Consider the following 15,045-nt stretch of genomic DNA (forward strand, 5'->3'; position numbering starts at 1 on the left):
GAAGACCACGATACCGGGTGCTGGCAAAGGGAAAAAAAGAAAATAATTCAGAAAAAAATAGGTTTATTATTGCATCAACAAAAGCCCCCCTTACCACCAACAGCCAACAAAAAACAAACCATCTTTCAGAGTTCAATTGAAACTTCCCCAACCGAACGAAGCAAAGCATACAAAGTCAGCCAGGTCACACATAGCATATAAAGTGGGTGGAAATTGCCTAAAAACCAAGCTTTCTATGGGATGAACCTGACTGCAACTCTCATTATGACACAGATAGTCTCCAGATTATGACCATTTCTCCCTGTTGTTTCGAGCTCGTTCAGTTTAACTGTGGTAAACTAAATACCTACTCCAGCAAATCTGAATAACGGGCTGGCCAAAATAAGGGGAATAGGAGGACTCTTCCCCGAATTTGGTTTGAAGAAACGGTACTGAATTATTCTTGATCTTTGTCACCACCCAGTGGAGATCCACCTGAACTGCAAAACCTCTCCGCTTAATTGCTCCAAGGCGATCTATGGGATCGAACAGATGCAATAGGAGTGTTTAAGCACTTGATTTTATTCACAGCCTCGGCCTCCTTTCAGAATGCTGAATGCTTTAGAGATGTTGCCATGGCAAGAGCACATGTGAGTAGAATTGACATATATGTAACGCGTCAATCAAATTTTGTGTGTGTGTGTTTTTAAATGTAAATCATATTAGTGAAAAGCAAATCATGCTATCCACGTGGCTTTAAACTGTACTAAAAATGGAATTTTGGCTTTTTCTAATACAACACCGAGCAGAGCTGCAATCGGGAGGTGGAAATAAAGAAACACCACAGCGCAACATTATAACAGAATCTACCAGATAAAAGGAAGACCTTATCTTCACAACGGCTACTAGGTGTCCAGAAAAACCTTGAGTTTGTCTCTAAAACGAAACGTCTTCTGCTTCTCCTTGTTTGGATTATTTTCACCACCAAAGGAATGTGCTACTCCTAGCTTGCCAATTATGATATGCGGGTGTCTATACAATCGTGCTGTTTATTGAGTCTAAAATGTTGATTGTATCACCGTGTTTTGGAAACTCCTCAACTGATTAAAAGGAAGACAGTGAAAGGAAATAAATAATGACATCAAAATTTCTGGGAGAAAACCAAACCCCACTTCAGCACAGGCATGCATTTAAATGCTGCATGCATCCATAACAATTCTAAGTGGTTGTCAGGAAATAGTTAGGGTTTGCTGCTCTAAAAAAACACAATAAGAAATACAACGGCATAAATCACACAGCTCAAAAAAAAAACCACCCAGAGAAATAAGGATGCCACATCAACCTCCAATTTCAACCCACTTGGCAGCACTCCAAAAATCAGAAAGAGACATCGTCAGCAAGGAGACTTGCTGGAGGATTAGTCGGTTAACTGAAATAAAACGCAAAGCCAAGAAAAAAATAGGTACGTGTGTGTTCTCCAAACGTATAAATGAAAAATCCCGTATTCATCTGGAAAGGAGAAAAAAAACAAAAAGCAAAAGGAAGTCTTAAGGAAAGGCATAGATAAGAACAAAGGGGGGGGGGGAAGCATGGGATGAATTGAGGATGTTACAGATTTGTCTCTTTAAAAATTGGACGGTTTTGCCATCAGACATTTTGATTGAACAAATGCAGGAATATCAGCAGAGAGAAATGGGGGGAGGAAGTTAGGAGTCATATTCAGAAGCTGAAAGTACAAAGAAAAACACGTGAAATAAACAAAATTTGATGTCGTGTTCCAACGTCCCACTTTAAAAAAAAAACCAGTTGGGAGAACAGAACCACAATCATGAGAGAGTCTTGGTTGAATGCTGATCTCTCTTGTAACACAAGAAGTGGGGGGGGGGCAAAGGACTCCGAAGGCTGCTTGGTCCCCCTTTCACACTGTCCAGGACCCACGTTTTAATGCCAAAGTGAGAAGGGCGGGATTGCACCCAAAAGCTCCCGCCAGCATCACACGTTTCACGTGAAAACTGTAGGCAGCTGCAGTTTGCAAACACTTAAGGAACCCACAGATGCCAATTTGCTTATTCAAAGATACGGTTGAGCTGTTGGGTTAAGTTTCCTTCACTTCCTTAGCTTTTCTCTGTACTTTCAACGTTGCTAATAATCGTCCTCTCTACTATTCCCTTGAACGGTTCCATTCAAGTTTAAGGCTGTCCACTGCCTTGGGTGTTTTAAATTAAATCCAACGCTAGGTGAGAACAGGGCTAAGAATCCTGCTGGATTAAACTAAAGCCTCTGCAACTTCCCGTTTCACCGAGAGACCAAGATCTTTCAGCCACCAATAGCAATCTTCCCTACTGTCACTCCACGGAGATTTAGCTGTCCCTTTTCAAAGACAAGGAATTCCTTAAAAAAAAAAAAAGCTAAGAAGTTCTGTCAGTAGAGCAAAGGTTGATGGTTGATATATCACAGGCATTTGATGCATGTTTAAGAAGCTCTCCGTTTGCCTTTGTTCTTACGGATGCAATTCGGTTGGGGCAGGGAAACGAACGGGAAAGAACAAAAGGTTTCAGTAGGAAAAGATGCTACATTTCAAGGTTCTCCTTAAACCCCTCAATTATGAAAAATAACCAGAGATCCATTGAGGGGTTTAAGGGATATCAAGTGGGGTGGGGGAGGAGGAGAAATTAGAATGTCTCCAGCAGTTTTCCACTTCTTGAAATGTGTTTCACAGAGAAATATTATTTCTTCTTGAACTATATTTCAAGATACACTTGAATTAATTAATTAAGCCGTTTGTCTGGAACGGTACAAGGTTGGGGGGGGTGGGGTGTCCAATCTTGCAAACTTTAAGATTTGTGGACTTCAATTCCCAGAATTTCTCAGCCAGCGTATCAGCAAGGCTAGCTCGGGAATTCTGAGAGCTGAAGTCCACAAGTCTTAAAATTACCAAGATTGGACGCCCCTGGTATAAGGCCCGCTGCTGAAGCAGGGGGTTAGACTAGAAGGCCTCCAAGATCCCTTCCGATCTTGTTAGTCTATACAATACAATAGTAGAGTTGGAAGGGACCTTGGAGGTCTTCTAGTCCAACCCCCTGCTAGGCAGGAAACCCTATACCGTTTCAGACAAATGGCTATCCAACAGCTTCTTAAAGACTTCCAGTGTTGCGGCATTCACAACTTCTGGAGGCAGCTTCTGTTCCACCGATGAACTGTTCTAACTGTCAGGAAGTTTCTCCTCAGTTCTACGTTGCTTCTCTCCTTGATTAGTTTCCACCCATTGCTTCTTGTTCTACCCTCAGGTGCCTTGGAGAATAGTTTGACTCCCTCTTCTTTGTGGCAACCCTATGTTCTACACCAGGCTGCAATCAGGCCACTTAATGACGCTTAAGGACCTGGTGACGCAGGTGACAAGAAACACCCTGTCTTAAAATAAATATGTATCTTTTTATTTATTTATTTAGCCTTTTTTTTCTGAATGCCACCATTTTCCTGTACTAGAAACGGGACACTGGGGATGTATTTCTTCTCCTACAACCCAGATGTTATAAATCAGGGGTGTCCAATGCTGGCTGGGGAATTCTGGGCGTTGAAGTCTACAGGTCTTAAAGTTGCCAAGGTAGGAAAGCCTTGCTTTAAACAGAACCGTTTCTTCCCACACACAAAGGGCAAACCTTCAAAAACCAAGGATGAAGCTCTTCTGCTCTATTCTGAAGGAGGGCTTAGCAAAGGATAAAGTATACCCAACCAATTCCCCTCCAGATGGAGTTTTGTGCTCGACTCCTACCCCCGCAACACTGCGTAAACCAGTTCTCTGGTTTGATAAGAGACCAAAGTCAACCCAGGCAGCTTCTGAAGCTCAAAGCATCATAAACAACCCTCACCAGATGGAGAATTCTACCAAGCTTAATTAACTTCCAGAGATGTTCTGATGGGACAGATCCAGAGTAAAAGGAAAAGTTGAGGTTTGCAAGCTCTTTTCGAAAGAGTTTTCTTCCCAGTACACTGAATGACAGATTAAGCAAAAGAGCAGAAAGGATTTGGGGCTAACTTCGTGTTGTAGTTCTTTAGCTCTTGTTTGTTCAGAAGCAAATGCTGCTATGTTTCAAGGGGATTATTCACTGGTAAACTGTCGAAGAAAATCCTGTAAAAGCAGCAATTTCCCACACTGAATTAATTGGTTTTGCTACTTAACGGGGAATATCACAATATGAAAGAGAGAGAGAGAGAGAAATCTAACTGAAGTATTAAAACCCCAAGTATTGTGTGTCCTGGTGAGGTTGGGCTTTGAGAAGCCGAGCATTATCTGTTGCCAGCGAGATGTACTGGAATACGATTCTCAAATTCTCAGAATTTGTAACCAGCATGGCTCCTGACCTTGTTTCAATTCATGTTTCGGACATGGGATGTTTGGTCTTGTTTCATGGTTGCCCATGATTCAAATATGGAAGGCGCCAAAGGGAGAACATCTGGAGCCTTTCATATTAGATTGCAAGCCTGGAGACCAAGAGCTCTGTTAAAATATTCATGACTGGGAGAGACATGGGAACAAGGTCAGCCAATGAATAGGCATAGCGACTAAGTCAGCCAACGGGAGCTTAAACAGATCTGAGTCTGTGCAGAGAATTGAAACAGAAACTTAAGAAGAAAGCAGTCTGCTGCTCTGAGAAGTAAACTAGCACTCTGACTGGGTTTGTCTGCTGAAATGAAGCTAACTGCTTGTGTTTGCCTGTAACTCTCCTCCTTGTGTTTACATGGAAGAATCACCTGTTGGTACTGTACATTTATTCATCTATTCTTATGTATATAAAGAAGTTAATGAATCCAGCTGAATCAGTTATCTGTATGTGCTTTCTGGATTTGAATTTATGCAACAAGTTCACACTGTAAGAGATCAGATTTTGGTTGAGAAGATGACTGAAAAAAACACTAGTCAGTATAGGTAAAGGTAAAGGTTCCCCCACCCACACATGCTACTCGTTCCCAACTCTAGAGGGCGGTGCTTATCTCCATTTCAAAGCCGAAGAGCCAGGGCTGTCCGAAGATGTCTCCGTGGTCATGTGGCCGGCATGACTAAACGCCAAAGGCACACAGAATGCTTTTACCTTCCCATCAAAGGTGGTCCCTATTTCCCTACTTGCATTTTTATGTGCTTTCGAACTGCCAGGTTGGCAGAAGCTGGGATAAGTAACAGGAGCTCACTCAGTTACGTGGCGGTAGGGATTTCAAACCGTCTTAGCCACTGAGCCACTACATCCCTCGAGTCAGTATACATTCAGACAATTATGATTTTAAAACAAAACATATACAAATGTAAAGATAAATGCTAGGCAGAAGTTACGTATTGCAGCTCATGACAGGAAAAAAGTAGCCAAATTCCATTATCAGAGTGTTACAATGGAGAAGGCGTTCTCCGGGAGCTAAACTCATTTGTAATTTCTCATGAATTATTTTCTTCTAATTTCAGTATCCAAGAAGTTTCATATTTGTTGTTTGTTGAGGAAACAATGGCACCCCAAGGAATCCTGAGATCAGTGTATTTCCCAGGTTGACTCTCCAAACCTATGATTCTTTGTATAGTTCAAGGAGTCTCAGAGATGCTGCTGGATGAAGGAAAACTGTACTAGAGATTGCCTCAGAAAATAAAAGGATAATTGAACAGTCATGAGGGTTCTAATGAAGTCTATCTTAGAACAAGAAATGTCCATTTTGCTAGCCTTCCTCCTACTAAAGAGAAGCCTGTTATCTGATGCATTCTCATTTAATCTTGTCTCGTAAAAAGTGTCAAGAGGCACATAGAGAAGTATCAGGGCACTAAAGTGTCAGAGTATATTCATGAACTGGAATAGGGCTTAGCAACAAAGTCAGCCAATGGGAGCTGAAACACTTTGGAGTCTGGGCGTGGCTTAGTACTGTAACTCTGAGTCTGTGCTGAGCTAAAAACTAGTCTGGCTGCTGGAACTAAAACCAATTTCTCCTCTCTACCACGGTATTGGTACTACTCTTGGTATTGTATGTACGTCTCATGTGTTATATTATGTACCGTGTTTCCCTGAAACTAACGCAGGGTCTTATTTTTTTTTGAACCCCGAAATAAACCTTGGCCTTATTTTCGGGGAGGTCTTATTATTTTTGAGGTGCAGGAAGCAGCGAGCGTGGTCACCTCATGGCTTCTGCTGTGTTGCAACCTTTTTTTTTGGGGGGGGGGAGGGCTTATTTTCGGGGAAGGGTTTATTTTAGCGCATACACTCAAAGCCCGATTGGGCTTATTATCCGGGGAGGTCTTTTTGGGGGGGAAACAGGTTATATAAAGAGAAGTTAATGAATCCTGCTGAATCAGTGACCTATTTGTGCTTTCTGGATTTGATTTCCGCAACAAACTCTGACATAAAGACTGAGGTTTCCCTGCCCAATTTCTTCTGCTGCCTCTGTCATTTTTGGGTCCTTCTCTCCTAACCCTGAAACCCAAGACTTTGCTACAGTCACATATCAGTTGTTTTTTGCTTACATATACAAACTGGAGGTTCAGCCTGAAGGGTAGAGCTTTCCAGTTGCCCTTGAGACAGGAGGCCTCTCCTCCCCCTCCCTCAACCTGCCTGGGAGACCATGTCTCTGCACTGAAGTGAGGTAATGTCTAAAAAAAGGCAGACACATCCTTAAGGAGGAGTAAACTTGCTTGTAGGGAAGGATTAAAGAAAGACGAACCTGGGATGAGAAGATAAGACTCCAGGACTGATGACACTTAGATAAAGAGAGCAGCTACTTCCTGGATCAAATGAACAAGACAAGAAATGGGATAGATGTTTTGGGAGGGAGGCAAGGATGTTTTTGTGACTGTTAAGTAGAAGAAGAGGCTCCAGGAAGGAAGTTAGGCAGAATGTACCACCCACCTGATCCCCAAGTAGGGTACGTCAATATGCTTGTTTTTCAGAGATAGAGAAAAAGGTCTGCCTACGGAAGAGCTGTGCACAAACACACACACACAAGCCAAGAAGAATATTTGTATCTCAGGGCTGAGATGAGAGGTTCTTGCCGCTCTCAGTTTGATTGTTTTCTTGCAGATGTTTCATTACCCAAATTAGATATCATCACCAGGGCTAGCGGTGATATTATCATCTTGTTTGGATAATAAAACATCTGTAAGAAAAACACCTAAGCTCAGAGAGGACCAAGGACCTCTCATACACACAAGCTTGCAGGGAAATTAGGGGTAATCAGAAAATCACATATATACAGTATGTTTTCTGAATAATGCTTGAAAGCAGAGGACAACTAGTCTTAAATTCTTTCTTGCTTATTCGCTTAGGAATATGGATATCTCTACACTTTCTTTTAATCCATTTCGGTGGGAGGAGTTTTAGAAGCGATGGACCTTATGCGCCAACAGAATGTAATGGACCGGACAAGAAGAGAGCCCAGCTGCATTTCTTTCCTGCCATTCAAGCTAGGTGTAGGCAGGAACCTTGGATGCTATGTCTGTATTCTAAAAGCAACGGAAGGATGGAGGAAAATAACAACTAGGTGGGAGGAAAAGATGAGCAGGAAAAAAACTGGGAAGGGAGGTTGCATGGAATCAAGTGTGAAATCCGAAAGCAGATGAAGGGAAGGGGCAAAGGTCTGAAATGTTCTGTCTCCCCTCCAGGAAACATGTTTTGCAGGTCACCAAAAAGCCTAACAGTGTTTACATTATGCTATTAATGATACTCAAAGCGTGCTGGAACATGTCATTATATGTTTGCTGTAATCTCCAGATTTAAAATTCCAATTTTACAAGGGAAAGGAAGGACAGCTACGGCAAAGGCTTGGAGGTAAGATAACTGGGTTTTTGCACAGGTTGGCAAACAGATGCTAGTAGTTAAAAACAAGATAACTGGAAAATCGGGGGGGGGGGGGAGGCTGAAAATCACCACCTGCCATCACCATGGGGCTCCAAATTGGGATTGGTGTCTTTCTGATATTCTTAAAAACACATTGCACCTTCAACAGTAACCCCAGTGGGGTATAAACTGATGATAAGGAGTAAAGCTAGAGGCTTATGGAGAGGAGGAGGAGGAGGAGGAGGAGGAGGAGGAGGAGGAGGAGGAGGAGGAGGAGGAGGAGGAGGAGGAGGAGGAGGAGGAGGAGGAGGAGGAGGAGGAGGAGGAGGAGTTTCACTTCTCATCCATGAAGCTTGAGGGGCAGGAAGAGGGACAGGAATAAGACACCACCTATCTCCTGTCTACAATACAGCAAGTTCCAGAAAGATTCAACCCCCGTTTGTACCCTGATTCCGAGTGACCCCGAGGGCACAGATAAACCCCCAAGGGGCCTCAAGGGCTCTCAAAGAGACGCTGCTAATGACTAGATGACCGCAAAGAAATACAATCCTTCCCACCCCCCACCCCCCAGACACAACCAATGAAGCTTGAGGGATGAGAAGTGAAACATCTTCTTCCTCCTCCTCAAACAACAGTCCAGTTGCCTTTGGGAGGCGGGGGGGTGGGTGAAGGTAAAAACGCACCTTTGAGATAGTAAAACCAGAGGTTTTTATATTTTCAACAAAAGATGCAATTTTTTTCTACTACACAGGGGTGGGCCTACACAGTGGTGGAAAACAACCTAAAATGGATATATAAACCTATAAGAGAATACCATATTTTTCTGAGTATAAGACGCACCAAGGTTTTGAAGAAGCAAATTTTTTTACACTCTGCAGACTTCCCAAAAACAGCCCATTTTTTGCAAAAACGGGCCTGTTTTTTCCCCCCTAAAACGGGGCATAAATAGCTTTTAGGAAGCTTGTAGAGTGCTCCTGGGGGGTGGAGGGCCCAAAAACGGGCAGAAAACGGGTCTGTTTTTTGTCAAAAAAAGGACATGCATAGCCTTTAGGAGGCTTTCAGAGTGCTCCTGGGGGTTGGGGGGGGGGGCAAAAGTGAGCAAAAAATGGCCCGTTTTTTGCTCATTTCTGCCCTCCCCAGCCTCCAGGAGCACTCTGAAAGCCTTCTAAAGGCTGTGCATGGCCATTTTGGTGAAGGGGACGAGGTTTCGGGAGGTGCTGTCTTCAGTGTATAAGACGCACCCAGATTTTCAGCCTCTTTTTTGAGGGAAAAAGGTGCGTCTTATACTCCAAAAAATACAGCATTTGCCCCTCAGGGTTGGAAAAAAAACCTCCTTGGTGCTCTCTGAGCTTTGTTGTTTTCTTACAGACGTTTCATCACCCAAACTATCATCAGCACCGACACGCCTGCCAGAAAGCAACCAAGCTCAGAGACCACCAAGGGCCCCTCAATACAAATAAAAAAAAACCCTGCATGGTGCATCGTTTCACAACACAAATGTCTTCCCCAACTTTCAAAAGAAATATTTGCCGACTTTTTTTTAAAAAAAAAAAAAACCTTGCTTGCCTTTGGGCCCCTATGTTGAGAGGCCTCTTGAAGGGTTCTCTCTTGGCAAAGAATTGAAGCAGAACATTTCAATTCCCTCTCCTGCCTTCTTCACTGAACGGCAGAAAAACCTCCTTAGGATGGCAGGATTGGCTGGATAAACGACGAGGGAATCGGGGAGTCGTTCTGCTCTTTCTGCAAAGACCGCTGCGGCTGGCAAAGAGGATCTCAGCTATTTCCCCATCAGGCATGTGCGGGGGGGGGGGGGGGAATGCCATTCAACAGCCTGTTGCCTAGAAATTAACTCAACCTCCCTTCTAATTAAAAGGATGTAAAGCTGCCTTCAGAATGTGCCAAGGTCCATACCAAAAGGTAGGCTGTTTGCAGGGAAATGGATGCCTCCCAAGAAGCAAGAGATTAGGCATACAGACATTTTATTTATCTTTATTCATGCTTTCTTGGGTTGGTGAGTAGATACGTTGAAAGAAACCAGGGAGTACTGCTTCCCCCCCCTTTTTTTCCCTCCTCCCGTTTCGAGAGTTTGTTTCTGCATTTTTCCTGAGAAATTAGGGAAAAAATGAACTAAGCTGTAAAATTGCTAGGGGTGCAAAAGCATCTTATTTAGGGTTGACAGTATTCCCTCCGAATTAAGAATAAATGAACATGTGATGTCACAATAAAGGGGGATATTCTGGTTCCAGAAAGCCATAAAAATGAAGAAAGGACAGCTGTAATGGAATCCACTGATGATAGGATTCAGAAGATGATTGATTAGACACTCGGTTAATGTATCGAAGTGGGTGTTCTGCATTATTTTCTGTTCTTTTTTTCTGAACCTAAACGCATTCTATTTTAAAAATACAAGCAGAAATGTCCGGAATATACTTTTCCCCCCTTACTATCAAAGTTGGTGGCCTCTTGTTTTCAAAGATAAACTTCTGTGTGCCACTTTTAACTAAACAAACCAAAATTAAAAGATGTTATAGTCCTTAGAGTTTGACAAAGCCGTTTGCTAAAAAAAACCCTAAACATTTAATGTAAATTAAATCACTGCCATTTGTCATTATCCTGTGAATAAAAGCCAACTGTATACACTAAAAACACATTTATGAAGAAATTAAGTGTTCGTTCGCATTTCATTAACAATAAAGCTGTAATTGGAAAGGATTTTAAACAATAAATATGCCTCCATTTCCCCCCAAATTCTGTTTACTTTTAAAGCGGGGAGGCAAGCGGCAAAATAATAATAATAAAGTCTTTCTCACAGCTTCAAAATTTGCAGAAATGTGATACTGAGAAGATGGAACGTACCTTGAAACAAGATAGCAAAACCTACTAAACTGCCTTAGTGCATAAGTGACAGTTACCTGGATGAGTCATTTTGGTCAATGGTCAGGGTTTCCAAGAAAATATATTGAAGTTCTTCCAGACTTCCCTTCCTGGTAGTGTAATTCTGTAATCCTTGCCGACGGGTGAAGAAATCTCAAAAGGTGTGCAAATAAACATCACACCATGAGTTACTGGCACCTGGAAGAATGATTTACCTGCTACAGGGAGGTCCATCTTTGCTCGTTTCAGTTCTGCCATGGAGCTCTGGAGTTGTTCTATTACAAAATCATCATCGTAGAAGAAATCTTTGGCAAGAGTGTCCTGAAAAAACTGGACCAGTTCTTCCATTTGCAATTTCATCAGGTGTTCTAAGGTGACATGGGGGGGGGGGGAGAAAAGATTGCAGGTAGTCCTCAACGTACAACTATTCTTTTAGCGGCCAAAGCTACAACAGCACTGAAAAAATTGTCTTACATTTAGCATCCTCATAATGTGATCAAAATTTGGGCGCTTGGCATGTACTTATGACGGTTGCAATATCCCTGGGCCGCGTGATCGCCTTTTGCGACCTTCTGATGAGCAAAGTCAATGGGGAAGCCAAAGATTAGTAACAAACATCTAATTTAACTAGTGCAGTGATTCACTTAACAGCAGTGGCAATCAAGGTTGTAAAATGGGGCAAAACTCATTAACAACTGTCTCGCTTAGCAACAGAAATTTTGGGCTCCGTTGTGGTTTCTGTACAGCTATTTTATATTGGGAGTTTTAGCCACTCTGGAGTCCTTGGGAGTTCCCTGAGCTTGGCTGTTTTCTTACAGATGTTTCATTGCCAGGCTGAGTGCACTGATGATGTTACCTAGTTTGGTAACGAAACGTCTGCAAAAAAAAAAAAGCAACCAAGCTCAGAGAATACCAAGGATTTCATAGTTTAAGCCTGAGCTACAAATATTTGCTTCTATCCACGGTGGCACAGTGGTTAGAGTGCAGTACTGCAGGTTACTTCTGCTGACTGCAGTTTGGCAGTTCGAGTCTCACCGGCTCAAGGTTGACTCAGCCTTCCATCCTTCCAAGGTGGGTAAAATGCGGACCCAGATTGTTGGGGGCAAGAGGCTGACTCTGTAAAACCGCTTAGAGTGGGCTAGAAAGCCCTGTAAAGCGGTATATACCGTATTTTGTGGAGTATAAGACGCACCTTTCTCCCCCCCCCCCAAAAGAGCATGGAAATGTTGGTGCGTCTTATACACTGAATACAGCCATTTTTGGTCTCCCAAAGCCCCACCTCCGCATCCCATTTTTGTGAAAAAAATGGGCAAAAAAAGGGCAATTTTTCACCAAAACGGGGGTGTTTTTGCCTTCCCCTACCCACCAGGAGCACTCTGCAGGCTTCAGCAGGGCTGGGGGAAGGGAAAAATGCCCCCGTTTTGGTGAAAAACAGGGACGTGCTCCTGCTTACCTCTTCGAAATCTTGGTGCATCTTAAACACCGCTGCGTCTTATAGTCCGAAAAATACGTTAAGTCTAAATGCTACTGCTATCACTTTTCAGCCAGCTAGAAATAAGAATCCCACAAGCCTGGTCACTCAAAACAAGGACTGACCACATCAGGTGGCCAGCGATCATTTAAAGGCAAGGCAAAGCCTTCTTACTTCTGTGCAGTTTCAGAATGGTGTAGGCCATTGCAGTAAGAACTCGCTCTCCTTCAAGGACGTAGATATCCCAGATCCTGAGGGTTAACCGAAAGGGAGTCTGCAATAAAAGAACCATACAGATGTGTCAGCACACAAGCAAAAATTCGTCTCTGGCCCAGAGGCCCAGCTGGGCTGTTAATGAAAGCAACAGCTAAGGCTACTCACACGGTCAAGGAAACACTGGAAAAACCACTTCATTGTGTAAAAGCTGGTGTTGACCTCCTGGGAATCCTGCGAAGAAGACACAGTTCACCAATTTTAGGAGATAAAATTGGCGCAGAGCAGAATGCAAATGTGGAGTTAAATCCAGGGTGTATTCAAAGTGTATTTCTCCCTCCTTCCAGGCCCTTGTGCTGCCTTCCTGGATAACTACAGGTAGTCCTCGACTTACAACAGTCCGTTCAAACTTGCAACGGCACTGGGAAAAAAAGTGACTCGACCATGTTTCACACTTACGACCGTTGCAGCATCCCCAGGGTCACGTGATCAAAATTCAGATGCTTGGCAACGGATTCATATTTATGACCGCCGCACTTGCCCTGGGGTCATGTGATCCCCTTCGGACAAGCAAAGTCAAGGGGGAATCCAGATTCACTTAACAACCTTGTTACTAACGTGGCAAGTGCAGTGATTCACTTAACGACTGTGACAAGAAAGGTCGTCAAATGGGACTTAAAGCTCACTTTAAAAAAGGTCTTGCTCAACAACAGACGTGTTGGGCTCAGTTGTGGTTGTAAGTCGAGACTACCGACATTAGTAAGCTTCTTGGAAGTTTTTTCTTGGCGGTGCATTCAATACCACCAACTAGGCTGGCTCCCAAGGGGACTAGCTGGCAAATTGCCACTTGATGGTAACTCTAGTGACAGAGGGGTTGGGGAAGCCATGTGCTTTGTCTCCAAGGGGCTCAGAGCAGGGGCCCCCAACCCCCAGGCCACACACAAGCAAGCCAAGCTTCATCAGCGCATGTGTATGATCTACTGTAAGTAGCGCATGAAACCACCAGCAGCAGCCTGTATGTGGAAAAATTGTTTTCCATGTGGAACTGGTCCCTGGTTCTCAAAAGGTTGGAGACCACTGGCTTAGAGTGTTTGCATCTCATCTATCCATCCATCCATCCCCATCCATCCATCCATCCATCCCTCATGTATCATCTATCTATCTATCTATCATTTATCATCTATCTATCTATCCATATATCATTTATCTATCTATCTAATCTATATCTACAGTATCTATCATTTATCATCTATCTATCTACTTATCTATCTACTTATCTATCTATCTATCTATCTATCTATCTATCTATCTATCTATCTATCTATCTAATCTCATCTCTATATCATTTATCATCGATTGATCAATCTATCTAATATCTATTTATCTATCTAATTTCTATCTATCTATCTAATCTCTATCTATATCATTTATCATCGATTGATCAATCAATCAATCAATCAATCAATCTAATCTCTATATATCATTTATCATTGATTGATCAATCAATCAATCAATCAATCAATCAATCAATCTAATCTCTATTTATCTATCTAATTTCTATCTAATTATCTATCTATCTAATCTCTATATCATTCATCATCGATTGATCGATCAATCAATCAATCAATCAATCTAATATCCATCCATCCATCTATCTATCTATCTATCTATCTATCTATCTATCCATCTATCTATCTAATATCTATCTCTATCATTTATCATCGATTGATCAATCTATCTATCTAATCTCTATCTATCTATTTAATCTATATCTATATCATTTATCATCGATTAATCTATCTATCTATCTATCTATCTATCATCTATCTAATATCTATCTATCTATCTATCTATCTATCTATCTATCTATCTATCTATCTATCTATCATCTATCTGTATATCTATCTGTATCTATATCTATCTATCTATATCTATCTATCTATCTATCTATCTATCTATCTATCTATCTATCTATCTATCTATCATCTATCTGTATATCTATCTGTATCTATATCTATCTATATCTATCTATCTATCTATCTATCTATCTATCTATCTATCTATCTGTCTATCTGTCTATCTGTCTATCTGTCTATCTGTCTATCTGTCTATCTATCTATCTATCTATCTATCTATCTATCTATCTATCTATCTATCTATCTATCTATCTATCTATCTATCATCTATCTATCTATCTATCCACCCCTCTTTCTCTCTCTCTCTTCCCTTACAGTATCTCTCTCTCTCTCTTCTACCTACCTCTCTTCTTCTTCTTCCCCTCCTTTAAGACAAAGCACAGATTTTATGTGATTTTGAAACCCTCATCATCAGTGTGATTGGCTCAAAACTGCCCCGCTGGCATCTGCCTAAGTTAGGACTAGAACTCATTGGAATTGGAACTTTGTTGTTATATATGTTGACAACAACAAGAATGCAAAAAAAATATATGGAAAAATACTTTAATTCCCACAATGGGAGATTGGCTGGAAAAAACTGATGGAACTAGCAGAGATAGCCAAATTGGCTGCTTTAATCAAAGAAAAGAACATGTCCAGCTTTGTTTCTACTTGGAAACTACTTCTGGATTTTGTGCTTGAGATGGCAAAAAAGGAAAGTTTGATTTCAGGTTTTGCTGATTAGATACATTTGTTGTTATAGAAATGGTTAGCACATATAAAAGTAAAACATCAAGGCTGCAATGCTACT

The 15,045-nt window shown here is 41.9% G+C and overlaps 2 protein-coding genes across 8 annotated transcripts in view; one reads left to right on the forward strand and one right to left on the reverse strand.

The window, feature by feature from the left end:
* The window catches only part of CELF2 (CUGBP Elav-like family member 2), an 834,627-nt gene that overhangs the window by 594,723 nt on the left and 224,859 nt on the right, over nt 1-15,045 (forward strand). The window lies entirely within an intron of this gene.
* Nucleotides 1-15,045, reverse strand: part of USP6NL (USP6 N-terminal like) — a 142,610-nt gene that overhangs the window by 15,186 nt on the left and 112,379 nt on the right. For all 7 annotated transcript variants that reach the window (XR_014175742.1, XM_081957800.1, XM_081957803.1 and 4 more), the window contains 3 exons: nt 12,508-12,573; nt 12,301-12,400; nt 10,871-11,023 (listed from right to left, as the gene is read on the reverse strand). Coding sequence is in view for 6 of the 7 variants with exons in the window: in XM_081957800.1 (XP_081813926.1) it covers nt 10,871-11,023; nt 12,301-12,400; nt 12,508-12,573 (319 nt within the window). In the remaining variant the exon portion in view is untranslated. The remainder of the gene's footprint in view (nt 1-10,870; nt 11,024-12,300; nt 12,401-12,507; nt 12,574-15,045) is intronic.

The sequence above is a fragment of the Natrix helvetica genome (genome assembly GCF_964273705.1).
Source record: "Natrix helvetica genome assembly, chromosome: 6".
Classification (NCBI taxonomy): Eukaryota; Metazoa; Chordata; class Lepidosauria; order Squamata; family Natricidae; genus Natrix; species Natrix helvetica.